At 42.4% G+C, this 17029-nt stretch overlaps 2 protein-coding genes across 10 annotated transcripts in view; one reads left to right on the top strand and one right to left on the bottom strand.

The window, feature by feature from the left end:
- The first annotated feature begins 220 nt into the window (after nucleotides 1-220).
- Nucleotides 221-4168, top strand: SMIM32 (small integral membrane protein 32). Its single transcript, XM_066197355.1, is given in 5 exon segments — nucleotides 221-351; nucleotides 1146-1263; nucleotides 1416-1916; nucleotides 2088-2109; nucleotides 2111-4168. Coding segments are annotated over 3 exon segments (438 nt in total). The 5' UTR covers nucleotides 221-351; nucleotides 1146-1263; nucleotides 1416-1857; the 3' UTR covers nucleotides 2468-4168.
- Nucleotides 4169-6014: 1846 nt separating this feature from the next.
- SMAD5 (SMAD family member 5) overlaps nucleotides 6015-17029 on the bottom strand; it is a 57962-nt gene continuing 46947 nt past the window's right edge. For all 9 annotated transcript variants that reach the window (XM_066197354.1, XM_066197346.1, XM_066197348.1 and 6 more), the window contains 5 exons: nucleotides 16085-16336; nucleotides 15122-15241; nucleotides 14292-14513; nucleotides 11762-12018; nucleotides 6015-10847 (listed from right to left, as the gene is read on the bottom strand). In XM_066197354.1, the coding sequence (XP_066053451.1) occupies nucleotides 10704-10847; nucleotides 11762-12018; nucleotides 14292-14513; nucleotides 15122-15241; nucleotides 16085-16336 (995 nt within the window). In that variant the 3' untranslated portion in view covers nucleotides 6015-10703. The remainder of the gene's footprint in view (nucleotides 10848-11761; nucleotides 12019-14291; nucleotides 14514-15121; nucleotides 15242-16084; nucleotides 16337-17029) is intronic.

The following is a 17029-nucleotide window of genomic DNA, read 5'->3' as shown; positions in this document are numbered from 1 at the left end:
GCTCACAGACTCCCCTCTTTGAAGGAGACATGAAAGGAGACATTGCAACACGACAGTTGCAAACTCTGTGGCTCTGTTGATTTTTCCAGCCCTCTGCCTCGGCGTCCTGTTCTTTGAACCCGCAGAGTAAACAGGTGTGACTCCTGTGACTCCGCGGGCAGGGATGTGTTCCCAGGGGGAGCACTGGGGGCAGGCTGGAAAAGGCCCCGCTACCATCCTGGAGAGCAGCATGAGGCAGTCAGAGCACTGGGGCAGAAAAGGGGGGGAAAGAGAGAGAGCAAGAGGAACAAAAATCAATCAAACCTTCCGTAGAGGAAGATCTCCTTGTAGCTGAAAGGGTTCCCAGGACTTGTAAGTAAGCACAGAGGTAATGGCTTTTCTGAGGATGGGTGCAGGAGGATGTGAACAGGAATGTGACAGAGTTGTGTCAGCTTTCTACCACCCCAGCAGAGCTGCTGGAGGCACAATGGGCTTAACCGGAGCACCTGGAGCTTGGCAGGAGATGAGGAACACGCTGACCAGGGCCTCAGAGAATGTTGATTTGATTTTATTCAAATCTAACTGACCAGAAGATTTCTCTTCACTCACTCTCTCTCGGCAGAAACATTTATTATGCTAAGTGAAATGTTTTACCACTGGCACTGTTGGCTGCAACAGCTCATCATAAGCAGCTTTAGCATTTGCTGGGATCAGCACCCTGGGGCTGGAGATGGTGTTTTCCTCTGCCCAGTTACTCTTCCTGGCTCCTCTCGCCTCCAGCTCTGTCCCCTGCCCGTTTTTCAAGTTGCAATGCGTTAAAATAAAAGTATTAACAGCGCTTATCTGATGCTTGGGTGATTGTGAGAGCAAGCTGGCAAGCAGCCAGGAGCTAATAGCAGCATAAAGCAATTTGCTGAAAAAAAAAAGAATTAACATGCTAATTGTCAGGCTGGAGAGGGTGCTGGGGATCACAGAGAAATAAAGAAAAAAAAAAAGGACATTGATTGCTCTAGATTTAAACAATAAAGGACTGAGGAAGAAAGGAAGGTTTTGAGGCAATTTTCTTCTTTTTTGTCCCATTCTCTGCTACCCTCCCCCTGCTCAAAACCTCCAGCCAGAACCTCAGGCACTCACGGGAATTTATCCGAAGATCTCTTCCTTTTTAGCATCGTGTCACTGCCAGCTGCACCACGGGCTGCGGAGCTGGTCGGCGGCACCACGCAGCTCTGCCCTTCCCACGGAGCGAGTGGCGCTGCCCTGGAGCTGCTGTCGGGGCAAAATCAGGTGCGACAGACCCCGCACAGCCCCAGCCCGCAGCTCGGAGGCTTCCCATTCCCAGGGAAGCTTTTTTGGTGTTTCTTTCTTGAACAAAAGGACATTGCTATTTTTTAATTTTTTTTTAATAATAATTTTTTTTTAATTTCTTTTTCTCAAAGCAATGAAAAGGGTGCCTGGAAACCTCAAGCAGAAAGCTCAGCGTCTTAGCACCGGCTCCGGAGAGCGCCGTTAACTGGGATTAAGAAAGTCAACTAATGCTTCACCAGGATTTCGGCAGCACGGAGCCTCCCGAGGCAGAGAACCGCGACGGCAAATCCGGCCGGATCTCAAGGCAGCAGCTGCCTCTCCATGCAGACGCCGTTTAACGCCGGATTTATGTGCATCCCGCTTCCGAAAACCGGCTGGGAACGCACCGTGCCTCCCCTCCACGGACAGTGAGCGCTGCCAGCCCAAGCCGTGGCTGCTCCCTGCCCGGGGCCGGGGCTGGAAGAGGCTCTCCCTGCCTCCCTCCCTCCCTCCCTCAGCCCATGCAGGTGCAGCGGTGGCACGGGGCTCCCAGCGCATCCCCGGAGCTCCCGGCACATCCCGGCTGAGCAGCAGATGAGCCAGCGCGTTTCCCCAAACGAGGCGTGCTGGGGGAACCAGGGCCAGGACACGAGGTACCTGTATCGCTTTTGATTAATATTTGTGGATAAATGCTGTAAATATGAGCCAAGAAGATTTGAAAGAAAGTCACTGAGCCATGCAAGTGAATTAATTTGCTTTAGACAACATGCGGCTGGGTTGCAGCCTTTTGCAAGCAGGAACATTTTTTCTTTCCTATGCCAAAGGCTGACTGCGTTTGCCCTCCTGTTTTTACTTCTGCTGCGGAGGAAATTTAAGCAAGAACATGTATAGTGAATTGCTCAATTCAACCAGTGCCACCGAAGCTCACCTAATGATTCAGACCAACACGCCCTACCTGAGCAGCACTCCGAGACCCGTGAGCTCCTCCGCTCTTTACATGTCGACAGCCAGGGTGTTAAAAGAAGGGGAAATTAACAAGCCAGACCTGGTGACTTACATCATTCTCTTTTTCTTTCTGTTCTTGACTGTGACATTCATTGTGTTCTTCATAAACTGCCAGCTGAAAAACTCTTTTTTTGCTACACTTCCTTACGACAGATCGCTCAGGGAGGCGAGGAACCCGTGGAGGACACAAGCTGTCTGACACTTCTCGTTCCAGCAGGAGCAGGCACCAGAAACCCTGTGCAATGAGGAGTTAGTGCCACGTATCCGGGCATGGATGGGACCCCCTTTAGAGTAATGGCCAGGAGGAGACTGCTGAAAATTATGCTGTATGCCATTCTGAGTAGCTGTAAATAAAAAGCTCTGTTATGAACTGAAGAGAACGCTTTAGCAAATTTATACAGGTTTTGGAAAAAATTGCCCCTGATTCCAGATGAAGCTCTGTGTGTATGCAAATGTTATCATCCACCCATTTAGTGTCCATACAAGGATAATTGTATTAACAACAATCTCTGATTTGGGCATCTGGTGGAGCTTGTTCTCCCATGCTTATAAAACCAAGCATTAGATGTAAAAAACCCCTAGCCGCTAGTGTATTTACCTAGCAGCTCCACACTGGGATGAGTTTACTTTCCAGACTCGTTTCTCCCAGCTGCTGCTGGAACTGCATGGTGATGCCGTGGGAGGCCTGCCAGGCGGGAGGAGAAAATGAAAAGTGTTTATTTAGGCTTTTGATTGTCATTCTGTTAAGGGTGTTTTTAATGTTTGAATGTGTCATGGATCAAGTCTTATGTTTCTACTTGTGTGAAACACTTATTACCAACGGAATTTATTTTCAACTTTCAGAGCTGCAAAGGAAATTATTTGCCACAGCATGAAACCAAAATGAGCAGGATGGGGAGAAGTGGGGACAGAAAATTAATATATTTAATATTATGCAAACTGATGAAAGGGGTGAGCAGAGTGCTACAAGTTTGCTCCACTAAGTGGGTAAGTTCTGAAAGCCATAAAACACAGCTTCATAAGAACAGTTGCTTTACTGAACAGTATCCTCACTCTTTGTTCTTCATCTAAACCTAGCCCATTTAGAAGCATGAATTATCAATATGGGACAGCTTGATTCAACACTGGTCACTGGCAACCCTCACCATTTCAAATTACTAAATTACTAATTACTTTTTGTTCTAAAATCAGAACATAAAAAACTTCTGCTTAACACTGGTAGTTGATAGGCTATTACGTAGATGCTGGTTTCTTGTAAACTTGCAGTTACAGGTGCATGAACCCAGGAAGAGTGTCCATAATTCCCACAAACAGTGGGCAAAGGGCTGCTTTTTTTTTTTTTTTTTAATCAAATGGCTCAACATTCAGAATCGCAGCTACCCAGAAACACACAGTCCTAAATCCTATTTTTGCTAGAGTTTTGGGTATTGGATCATCTGAAGTGGGGTTCAAAGTGGTGTCAGATGCTGCTCCTAACCCTGTTCCTGACCTGCAGAGTACACCGGAGGAGCTGTGTGTATGTTTGTGTACATAACTTATTTCATCCAAATGAGGAGATTTTACAATGCAATTACACACACAAACAGGCTTGCACTCGAGAACACAGACAAAATGTGTATATATGGAAGTCTTGTTTGCAAGCTTTCTTTTTTAATCCAAAAATTCCACAGTTGTTAGCGCTTCCATGTCATTGTCTTTATTACCATGTTTTATTTTGCTCAAATAAGCTAAACTACTACATAACAGATTTCAGTATTTTATTCCTTGATATGTGGCCAATATTTCCTATGAACCAAATTTAACTGGTGTAATTCCAAGTAGTTACTCTAATGCAGAAAGCAACAATAAATGCAAGTGTATTTCTCTCAGCCCTTTTTGAATAAATCAATGTTTTATCAAATCAGGCATTTCTTATTTATAAGTAATGACAGCTTGTTTTCAGCTACCAGCCATAATGAGTTTGGTTTAAGAACTTCTGCTGGCAAAAGCCTCAGAACCTGACAGAGCACACGTTGTTTTGCACTCTTTATTTAAACATTCAAGTATAGCTGCAGAATAATCCTATTTTTCTCCACAGCCTGGTTGGAGTAATACTACAGAAGAACCTGTCATGCTGAGAGTGTTAACTGATTTTCTGGGAATGCTTTTATCCATGCCCTGTGTTACTCTCATCAATATCCAGGGTCATTTCTATTGCAGAAGAAAGCTCTATTAATGATATTCAGAATTGTAGAATCCCAGAACAGTTTGGGTTGGAAAAGACTTTAAAGATCATCCAGTACCAACAACCCCCCTGCCATGGGCAAGGTCATTTTCCAGTGCCAGGTTGCTCCAAGCAGCTTCCAATCTGGCTTTGAGCACTTCCAGGGATGGGGCACCACCACAATTTTAGCTAATGTGGAAATGTACGTGTAGAAAACATTCTGTTTCACGAGGCTCAGAATTCAGGCTGACCAAAAAATTCACTTTCCAACCACAAGCACACCAGGCAGGGAGTGACAGGCTTTGTTTCACTACCTGGAACTGTTTTATTAGATGTACAACACGTGTGGGGTCCCACATGGATTCTCCATCCCTTTCCCTCACTCTCTGCCAGTCACAGTCCTGCTCCTGACACAAACACACCGTTCCCTGCATCTTTTACCAAATCCAATGTTCTCACTGTGCCTTTTAAAAGGCTCTGAACACAGCCCTGCAGCAGCCTCCCCCCTCCTGACGGCTTTTCCTCAAGGCAGACTGGAGGTCAATACACTGCAAACAAAGGATGGGTTAAACACCAGGGATCTGGGGCACGAGGCTGTGAGAAGCAGAGTGGTCCCCATTCAGAGAAGTTCTTAATTACTGGCTTTGCTTTCAAAGGATCAGCAGCTCCTGTAACACTTTGAGGACCATCTGTACACTTCACATCCATGGCTAAGTGCTCTGCTGAATCAGGAGCTGTGTGTTCCAGGTTCTAACTCTCCCTCTGGGTCAGGGAAACAAGTCCTCACTTCCACCTGGAAGCAGTGAGATCCTTTGGAGCTGATGCCACTCAGAGAGCATCCCATTACTGGGAGCTGGCTCATCCCAGTGCTCTGCCTGAACCCTGGCTTTGTTAACATTTTGGGGACCCAACAGGACCATCTTTCTTCTCGCAGTTGCTCATGTAGATGGGCTTCTCCATGAGCATTTGTCCTCTTTTTACTTCCCTTTCCCCTAACAAAAATCAGGAGCTGAGGGTTTTCTATACCCCACACGGCCACGACAGCTCCTGCCTGGAAAAAGCTCACCTGTAGGACTCACAAGTCAGTCAAACTGCACAGCAAAACAAAAGGCAAAGAAAAAATTTAAGAGCAAAATATTCCATGTCTGTGCAGGATGTCAGCCTGGTAACTAACCCAGTGCTGCATGGCAAGGCTGAGTTGCATGATCACACTCTCCAAACCTGTATCAAACCACTGGAGCCACTGCAATTTGTACCTCACTTGCTTTAAGGAGATTTCTTCTAGCAGGTTCAAGAGAAAAAAACCCCACTCTTTAAAATGAAGTAATGAAATAATTTAAGTCTCTGCTTCTGAGTGCACAGCAGCTTTTACCTTACCAAAAAGCTACAGGAAAGTATTTTTAAAATGACAGGATCACCCTTTAAGAGGAGGAACGTGTACATGAGAGAGGCATCAGCAGGAAGTTACACGTGATAATTTAACCCTTGTGTAAACAAATACTCGAGACACAGAGTTACAGATAAAGGAAATCAGAACAATCTGTGGGGTTTTTGTTTTGTTTATTGAAATATGAGCAGCAGTATGCAAAAAATATCTTTAAAAACATAACATAGCAAAACCTAGTAATCTTAAAATTACAAAATAAAAAGATGTTTAGAGTTAAATGAAAAAAACCTCATTGCTAGAACTGTGTTTCCTACAATGTAAACAAAAGCATAAAGGTTATGCTTGCAACAAACACAGAAGCAGGTTTATGGAGCAGCACAAGAAAGCAACATTATGTTGTAATCTGATGGTTTGGTCTATTGATTTGAATTCAGAATGGGAAACCCTCCTCAACAGAAACTTCCCATCTAAGGAAGAAAGTCACGTTTGTCATTTGAAGCAAAACATTTAGAAAATGGTTTGGTTTCGTTTTTGGTTTAGTTTGTTTGTTTGCTTTCCCAGAAACCATCACCAGCAACACTTTGAGCAGGTAAAACAATATCCTGAAAAAGTTATTATTTCAGACTAGTGAGGAAGCCTGACACATTTTAATGTCCTCTAGAGTTAGTTATACTGCAAGAATCCAAGTTAATCTTATATCCAAGAATCGACAATTTTCACACTGTAATACTGGGGGGGGGATCATTGCTTCAAGCAAAACTAAAAGAATTCCAACATTTTAAACAATTCTATCCTGAATCGTAACACCTGGGCTGCCTCATCATTCTTTTGCCTGTTGGGCTGTTCTGTCAGGTTTGTCTCTCACTGGTCAGTCATGCTAGGTGGTTTTATTTTGGTCCTGTACATTCTGTAACTGAGTGACAGCCCTTCATGGACAACTACTTCATGCCTGATGCAGTTAATGAGTGTGATACACAAGGCACTGCCTGGCTGCCAGCACGGCCCAGGTGTCCAAGGAGCAACAGCCAAGCTGCTGCCTTATCTCAGGGACTGTAAAAGTACTCCCAGGAAAGCCTCCAGGGTAAGTCTGCTCCAGGCTCTGCTGGTATTGCCAAAGCTGTCAGTCAGTGCTGGGGTTGGTGCAAAGCAGAAAGATGCCTAGAAAGAGGAAAACACACTACAAAAGCCAAATCAGTTTTTACTGAGGAGTAACATTCAGTCTAAGCTGGGCTACACTGGAAAGGCTCCATCTGCCACTACACCACTGGCTGAGCCAATTTCCCCCTCCATCTAGAGCAAGGGCTGATTTCTGCACACTGTGCTGTACCAGGAGCAGCACTCCCTGCTCTTGCTACACTTTACACACCGTTGACACCAAACAACTTTTCATCCAATCTATCCAGGCACCCATATATGAGTTTTGTATCAGCAGCACAGATGAACAAAACAGGATTAGCAACACCAGAACCAGTAGCACACAAAATCTGCTAAGCAGAAAGCTCCCAAAAAGCCCTGCTAGGAAGGAACAGAGAAGAATGCAGACAAATGTGACTGGGTTTGCTCCTGCAAGCCTGCCCTGCCAAAACCAGCAGTCACAAGGATGTCCCAGCACTGCAGCTAGTACAGTTCCAGAATAGGTACACAAGCAGAAAAACGCCAGAGCACTTCAGTACTTAATGACAGCATCAGAAGTGGGTTAACTGGATATTATTGCAGAAATTATGGTTCAGTGCATGGGTAGCCAATCTAACCACAATACTAGCACTAAGCACCAGCTCTGGCTCACAACGCCCGCTGCAGCACCCATTCGTGAGTCATTCAGTTGGCCACACATAAGCATACAAGTGAACAGAGATGAAGCCAGGTGACAAACATTTTGGATAAAGAAAGATCTTGTACCTACAACTGCAATCTTTCCTTAATTCAATGTGCCATACTGTTTATTACATAAGCTAGTCAAGAAATATAATATTCTGTAGTGTCAAATATACATATTCAGCAACTTGACAAACGTCAGGCCCCAAGAAGAAAATAGAAGCTGGATCCTGTGGCCAACTGACTTGGCATCTCATTCAATCACAAGAACTGTCTGTGGGTTGCAGCTCCAAGGAATGAAAGGGAAGAAACCAAAGCTAGAGTGGCAAATAATGTTACTCCCCTTCTCCTGAAGATGCACTCATCTGTTTTCAAACATACTTGAGAAACTGTTTAAAAAAACAAAACACAAAAAGCTAAAACAGTAATACAGAAATTCCTGTACAAGAGAACATTAGGGTACTGCAGAAGTGTTACAGTTTATTCCTTTAAGGCAATTCATATAAAACATTTTAATGACACGTAAACAATTTTAATCCTTTAAGATCATTTGTTACTTAGGTACCATAGGATGCATCATTTACACATTTGAGGAGAAACTGGCATTCAACAGAAGACACAAGAACTTGTTTAAAAAATCATTTTCTCAGGATTGCAGTAATTAACTGCAATACATCTTTTAATAAGTATTTGCATATTAGTTTCCAGCCTCTTCCCCAAACACTGAACCCTTTTTTGAAGAGGTGTTCAGGAGAGAAAAAGCAAGGTGAGGTTAAAAAATATAATAGGGTCTTTATGCATGCAAAATTTTGTATATAATTCACTTCTAAATATCTTAACATGTTTCTTTCAGCCTCTTTTTTATGATATAAAGGAGGGAAATATGCATATGTTCTGTGTAATTGATTTTAGTGTTCAGTACAGTGTTTAAATTCTCTACCAAAGTTTGTCAAATGCAAACAAACATCATTCAGTTCAACAGAGCCAAGTGCAAGGTCCTACAGCAGGGTCCCAGCAATCCGAGACACACCTCCAGGGTGGGCAGAGGAGTGACTGAGAGCAGCCCCACAAAGAAGGACTTGGGGGTGACAGCGAAAAGCTCACCATGGACTGGCACTGAGCACTCCCAGCCCAGAAAGCTGAGGGAATCCTGGGCTGCATCCCAAGGAAAGTGGGCAGCAGGGCCAGGGAGGGCACTGCCCCCCCTGCTCTGCTCCTGTGAGACCCCCCCTGCAGTGCTGAGCACAACTCTGGGGCCCCCAGCATCACAAGGACATGGAACTGCAGCAGCAAGTCCAGAGGTCACAATGCTGTAAGAGGACTGGAGCACCTCCCCTACCAAGAGAGGCTGAAAAAGTTGGGGCTGTTCAGCCTGGAGAAGGAAGGTTGAGTGGAGACCTCAAGGGAACCTTCTAGTATCTGAAGGGGTTACAGGGAAGCTGGAGAGGGACTCTTTGTCTGGAACTGTAGTGACAGGATAAGGAGTAACAAGTCCAAATTGAAAGAGGGCAAATTTAGCTTAGACACACAGAAGAAATTCTTTACTGTGAGGCTGGTAAGGCACTGGCACAGGTTGCCTGGAGAGGCTGCGGATGCCCCAACCCTGGTAGTGTTCAAAGCCAGGTTGGGGAAGACCTGGAGCAACATGGTCTGGTGGGAGGTGTCCCTGCCCATGGAAGAGGGGTTGGAACTGGGAGATCTTTAAAGTCCCTTCCAACCCTTAACATTCTGTGATTCTTTAGATGTCAGAGAGAAATTCCATCATCATAATAACACAGTCCTTCAATCCCATAAAGATGCCAACCACAGTTAGAAGTCTTCTGATTGAAGCCCTGCCATCAGGGACAGGATTAAGAGCACTGTTTCATGCAGGCTACAAAGAAGTGACTACTTTTGGTCATTACCAACAGGTCTCAATTAAATTACATGATCTGGAAGTAAAAGCTTCTGCATCCACTTACTCGTTTGCTAAGCCACTCACAGTCCTCAAAGAGACTCAAACTCATACTTGAAAGTGAATTAAATACAGTGTAATCACTAATACTGCATGATGTCTACTGAGAGACTAAAAAGGCCTAACACAGATCAATTCCAGACAGGTAAAATGAACAGCTAGAACACCAAAAAGAAAACAAAACACTTATTCCTTCCAAAAAGTAGTAAGCATTGCCATTTACAAATAGTAGTGTTTATGTTAAAATAGAGGAAGGTACCTAAAAAGAAATAGCCTTGGCAACCAAATCCAAACGGCATGAGTGTAAATCAAAGCAAAACAAGAATCACTACTCCAGAAACGTGCAGGATGTTTACCTTGTATCAATTACTATTTTAAATGGTGGTTAAAAGAGATATTACAAAACCAAAGTGGGAAAAGGCTAAGAACTGCTATTCTGCATTAGTATACAATGTGTTTATGACAGCATTTTCCAATAGAAAATACAAGTGTTTTTACACCACTCCAATGTTTGTAAAAAGTATATTTCATGTGTACACTTAAAAAAAAAATCACATTGTTCAATCTGAGGCAAATTAGCCATAATAAAGTCTAATTTTGCTTATGACAGATGTCAACCTTAAGATATTAAAACACTATGCTAAAAATACAGCTTGCAAGCTGGAGCTGCACATGTTCAAACAGTTTCATAAACATTAAAAAATCCCAAATTATGGTATGTATTTATTTTCTGAAGTCAGTCTTCATTAATTCTTGTCCCTACAGGACAAAAAGGTTTTCCAGTTAAGACATTTGTCTGGTAAAGTTTTAGGAAGGGAAGAAGGTGAAAAGTGTTCTGAATTTTTCAATAGACTATTTTTTCCCTTAGGGCTCAACTGTCACTTAAGCATCACAAGAACAATTTGAAATGTAAAACTGATTAGCTATACACAATGGAATTGGTCACAAAGGGATCTAAAAATAAAAAAAGTTAAATCATACGATCCATTCTCCATATAGCTCACAGTATCCACTGGAAGTTTCTCTAGAATTAGAATAAGTTCTCTAAAAATAAGGCTGAAGATGGAATTTCAGCACTATGAAACAGACGAGATGGGATTAAGAGGAGAACCCATTTGTGTAAGTACTTTATCCAGCCACTGGAGGGGCCCATGAAGATGAATTTCTATCCAGCACGGAGTGCTCGTGACATCCTGCCGGTGATATTCAGCTCCCCAGCCCTAGAAAATGAACAAAATGATACTGATCAGTTAGAGGACATGGCTTGTCTTTTAAAATAACTACAAGCAAGAGGCAGGAAATAATGATCTCAAGACACTTATCTGAAGGTAATACACAATCTAGTAACATTGATCTAAAGGAACAATCCCAAGGCTGGGAAGGAGCAGGAGGGAAGCTGCGTCTGGCAGCCAGAATCAATCCATGTGTGCTACAGCCCCCTGTGGAGCTCACTGCTGGCTTGGGGATGACTCCTGGCCATGGCCACAACTCTCTTCTCTTTCAACGTCCTGCTCCCTCCCCTCCACACTCTCAACTGAGCAGTATTTGTCATAACTGACAAAAACAATGAGATCCCTTTAAGATGCAAACAAAAGGCCTGGAAAAGCCCAAGCTCCACACTAAACGTGAGACAGACAATATCATGATTAAACAATGCTCAGGAAATGCTCCTGTCAGAAGAACAGCACAGCTTGACTTCAGAAACTCAATCATGTCTCTTTTTTTCCATAACCAGGAACTGTTTTAAACTAATAATCAGTTTGAAGAAGCTTCAAATAATAATGCTTCAATAATTATGCTCCTTTCTACTCATATTCTTTTAGTGGACTTGTTATTCACTACACTCCTTGAAATTCAGTGCATGAACTTAAATTCTCCTTTAACAAAATTACAGCAACCATAATGAATGGTTGTCCTGAATACTGAAGTAACTGAATACACAGCCAACATTCAATACAGCAATTTGTGCTTTTCCTTCCTTGCACTGATTTCCTTCTCCCCAATTAATCACTTTAAATATACTTATCATTGAAAGGAACCACATCAGGCCAGAACAGCTTTGCTACAGTGCTAATGGAATTACTGCTAAATACCCAAACCCACAATAAACTTAAATACCCTCAGAATAATTTACCTTTACAAAACTCATGCGAATGGTGCACATTTTGGTTAGCTCATATACTGCTTCAAATCCATGGTTGACAGACTGAGCTAAAAGCTGAGCAAACTCTTGATTGTTAAAAATTTTCAGACTGCATCCACTGGGAATCTTGCATACAGTTGTTGGATGAAAGCCATGGTGGTAGTTGCAGTTCCTGCTCTGTACAAATATGCTGCTATCACTTAAACACTCAGCATAGACTTCTCCACCAACATAGTAGAGATGAACTCCTTAAAAACAAAGATAAAAATATTTCAAATTACTTCGCTGTCTCCGATTTCGAGGTAGTTATCGCAAATTCTATTTTACTGGGAGAAAAAAAAAGTAAATTTCTGCCTGAGGAGGTTTTCAGAAAAGCTTTTGCTCACACTATGATGCACTGTCTCATTTCAACACAGCAGGCTCGTGATACACCAGCCACTAGATGTCCTTCTCTGATCAATTACAGAATAGAATGAAAAAATTACTGCCACATTTCAACTGTTATTTCAAGCTATTTTTCTAGAGAATTTATGTGGATTTTAAAACTCCAGTTCTAAACACCTGGCAGCTTCTGCCTATGCCAAGCAGAACAGAAATAGGTGTGTCCTGGGAAAATAATCAGTGATGGACATGAATGAGAAAGTACATCCACAGTCTGCTCTGATTTTCAGTACATTTTATCAAGTCAAAGGACAGGTAACTAGTTGCTCCACTTAATTACCATCAGGCTTTACAAACCTTAACATCAACAAAGCCCTTAGATTTATCACATCTGTCTGCCTTCAGCTACGCACGTTTTGAAGTCTATACAACATTATTACTGACTAATATATAAAGGGTGCCCATCCCTTCAGCATCCAAACTCAGGTGCTCACTGCTGCTTCACTGAGACACCTGCATTCCTTCCCCTATTCCAGTTTTTACAGGGTTGGGATATAGCTCGACTGAAGTCTTCCCTGCAGTACCCTGAGAATCCACTATGGACTATCCCGTGGCGTGCCAGAGGAGGCTGCAGCAAGTCAACAGATGCAGGTTAATCTTTCAGACAGCAGCAACTGTTGTGAACATTGCTAGATCCACTTGGGACTAAGGTAGGACGGAGGTTACAGAGGAACTGCTGGCTTCAACAACCACAAGCAGCTGCACAGAACCTGGGGTGGGCAAGAATGAATTTTCACAACACAACCCTATTTATTTAAAAAGACAGACCACCACCTGGCAGCTACAGTAAAAAACCCTAGCACATATGATTGGGTGGTTCTAAGGAGGCAAAACCTCAGGACCTTGCAATCAAAAGTCATAAACAAACAGTATTTTATCCCTAAACAACCTTAATTGTTGTCAGAACAGTTACAATAAAGTTTAAGTTCAATAATTACTATTAGAGAGGCAGACATTTTAAAGCTCATTACTATTCTACAACATGATGATGGGTCCTGGTTACACTTCTGACCTTAGGCAGATGCACAAGATTTCTCTGCCAATACCATCAAAAGGGGTGAGCCAAAACAAAAGAGTCTGACAAACCACCCACGCTCCACAAATCACTTGTTCCCCTTCGCAATATTATTTATAATTTTTTTTTGACAACTGCATTGCAGAGCCAGGTTTCCAACAGATACATATAGAACTTCTGGTCTCCAAATTATCTGCAAAATTTTGTCATATTTATAGTAGTTTCTAATTAAAAGACTGTTATGGGACAGGGTGAGTTTTCTTCAATCGAAACTCAAGCCCAACTTTACCAAATGCTCTCAGGTGGTAAAAAGGGTTCTAAACACATGCAAGAGAAACGGGGCTCTCTTCTCAGGACTGAGTTAATCACAAAAAAAATATACGTTCAGACAAAGTGTTCTACAAATTAAGATAATCCAGGCACATTCCATCAAAGATGAAAACTGTGCACCTCTATGTACTATCAGCCAAAACAGTACAGGAAAACTAGAAGATCTTGCAAAACCTGCTGTCTCCAGGAATCCCTCCCACACACATCCACGCCCCATGGATTCACTCAGACAAATGAGCCCTGGCAGTTTTGCATTAGCACTTCAAAGTCCCGCTGCCAACTCACCAAGATATTTGAACATACTGTAGACAGCAGGTAATACCTTACAACAACAAAACAAAAAACTCTGACATACTGTAAAGGTGTATGGAAAATTTGATTTAAGAAGTAGATATAATGTAGAATATCATGGCATATCCTGTAATGTTTCTTGGTGCTGAAACACAGACAACTACACATCATTTACCCTAACAAGCAAGCCCCAATGGCAATCTAGTTTGGTAAGGAAGGGGTAATATTTAGTCTTTTTAATTAGTGACAAAGAAAAATACACGCAATTCCTGACTAATTAGAATCAAACTATGGCTAAGTTGTCTTCTGGTACTGGAGAGACAGATAATGTGCATCTCAGATTACCTCTAGCATTTTCATCTGAGAATAACCATCAGTGCAGTAGAGAGAAGCTGAAATAAAACCAAGGACTTGGTTTGTCATTCCTGAGTAAGACAGTGTTACCTTTGCCAATGTGCCGTCGAGTGTTCTCGATGGTCGAGTTGCGATTAACGTTGGAGAGCAAACCTAAGCAGAACCTGTTCTTGTTATTGGAGGGATCTGTGAACCCATCGACCAAGACACTTGTGGAAGATGCATGGAAAGCCTCCCCAACACGGTTGTTTAACTCATAATACACAATGGAACACCAGTGTTTGGGTTCTTCATAGGCAACGGGCTGAACATCTGAAAAGCAAATGGAAGTCACAGTTTACGTAAGCTACAGCTGTCATGCAGACCTTCCAAAACACCAACAGCTATCTAAAATCTTAGTGAACAAATATGATGGGCAAGAAGTGTCCTGATTATAATCTTAATGATTTTGACCTTCATGCATTTTAGCTGGCGGCTGATTTCACGACTGTTTTCCAATTTTAAGCCCGATATTAAACAAAAAAAACCCTACACACACAAAAGACTATGTGATAGCAGGTAAAACATAACTCTTCTGCCCACTTTCAAAAAAATCTGTTACAACTGGGGATGCAATTTTCAGAGCCTTTGTGCAAATGTTATTCCAGCAACAGGCAAAGGCAGCAGAAAAGAAATGAAAGAAAGTTCAACTCACTGTAAGCCACATTATGCACCTGAGGCTTTAAAAGGAAAAGATGAAAATAAAAATAAGCAAGGCAAGTTTTATGCTCAATTATGTCCCTTTCAGCCTCAGTTTGTCTAGGAGGACTGCTTCTACCTACCAGCAAGATTTACTGGCCCATTTGAAGTTATTCATTCAGTTTGGTCATGAGTTGCAAGAAGCCAAACTATGTAATTTTACACCAGACTATACAACTTACCTCTGGTAGATATATTTGGCATGATTTGAGGGATCATTGTATTGCTTGTGTCCATAGACTGTGAATTATCCTGCCCCATTTGTTCATCAGGGGGCATATATGCAGGAGGTGGAGTATCAGCTACAAATATGAAAAAAATAAGAATAAACTTCAACAATTTAGAGTATTTATTTATACATTCTACAGCTGTAAACACAGAAAAATATTCCCCAACAAGATGTTAAAAAATCTGGCCTCATTTTCAAAGAAATCTGAACACAGCCAGCTGTCTTTACAGCAAACTCCTTAAGCAGCTGAAATTTTATCTATGGGACCAATAACAAGATTGGAAATTTGAAAAAAAAATAAGAGATGCACCTTTTTCTTTTGGCATTTTTTTTTTAATACCTGCACTCCTGCATCAGTGTGGCAACACTACACTATGGCCACAAATGCATCCACGCCAGTGATCCCAGTACTTGGCCAACACAGATACCCACTGACTGGAACACTTCTGGGGAACCAGACAGAATACAGATTAGGCCACTGAGCTAGTGGAAAAATAAAATCTTTACTCCATTAAATCTCTGACTTTATTTTCCAACTCAGTTAAACAGAATCAGTTTAATCCGATCTGTACCCAACAAAAATGTTACTTTTCTTCAGTTAAACACCATATTTTAAGGGTTTTTATTCAGTGAAAGACATCAGTAAACTTCCCGTTCAGCATCCTGCATTTGCTTTCTTTTCATTGCTAAATATTCTTCTAAAGTATGGATTAGTTATTCTATAGGGAAGCTGTGCAAAATAACTCACCATTATTACATCCATGACAAAAAAAAGTTGGAAAAATACAAGTGCAACAATTAACCCCAGTGACAAAACTAGGAAGAAAATCCCATAAAATGCAAAAGAAGAAGCCATTTATGGCAAATATCACGAATTCCTGAGGTCGCAACAACATGCCATTGAGGCAGTACTCACCTGGCAGCTGAAAGGGACTGGATGGCCCCGAGCTGGCTGGGGAGCTGGGGTAAGTGCTGCTGGCTGGAGAAGGGGGGTAGGGGCTGTTGGGGGAGATGGAGAACGGAGTGCTGTTGGGCTGCTGGAAGGAGTCTGGAAACGTCGCGTTGTGCGGCATGTGGGGCTCGTTGTGGCTCAGGTTCCTGAACTGAACTAGCAGGCTGTGCTGGGGGTTGAATTCACTATGTCTAGGCACTAACACTGGAGGTAGAACTGCAAAAAACAAACAGAACCCAGATACGTTTAGATTAAACCTAAGATATAAGAGATACAAATAATGAGCTGTTGTGCTCATCGTGATAATTTCAACTCTAGCTGGGGTGGAAAGAGGAGCAGGGGGTGAATCTGGCATGCCTTTACCCCCCATCCTCTCTCCTTTCTTTCTTTACATCATGCTTGAAGGAAGATTCAAACTTTACTCTTGCAAGAATCACAAAAACACACACATATTTCACACAACTCAAAGATGACCTTTTTGAAAAAATAATAAACCAAACCAGGCTACATGTGGCACATACCGAAATACTGATGCAGAAGTGCAAAACTCACTTCTGCATATGTCAGCAAATCAGAGAAAATGGAAGTACAGTCTCTATTGCTACAGTCAAATTAGATAGTTAGATATTGTCCTTTCCACTGAAGAGAAACAAAATCTGTACTGCCATACATCTGAACTTCAGGACTGTGGAGTCTGGAATTCCAGTGCTGCAGCAGTGCACTTGAACACTACGGTCAATCCAGTAGAGCTGCAACCACTTTGGGGAGCAAAGGAAGCAACTTCTCACCACACTGTCCAGAGCAACATTCTTCATCTCTCCCACAGCAATTCCAATCCCCCTCACCTTTCCCACAGCAGCACACTTTAACAGCAGGCTCTTACCTGACACACATCTGACACAGACCTTC

This window comes from Chamaea fasciata, unplaced genomic scaffold (genome assembly GCF_029207755.1).
Source record: "Chamaea fasciata isolate MVZ Bird 193981 ecotype frontalis unplaced genomic scaffold, bChaFas1.0.hap1 SCAF_15, whole genome shotgun sequence".
Lineage (NCBI taxonomy): Eukaryota > Metazoa > Chordata > Aves > Passeriformes > Sylviidae > Chamaea > Chamaea fasciata.
This window is presented reverse-complemented; position numbering and strand designations above follow the sequence as displayed.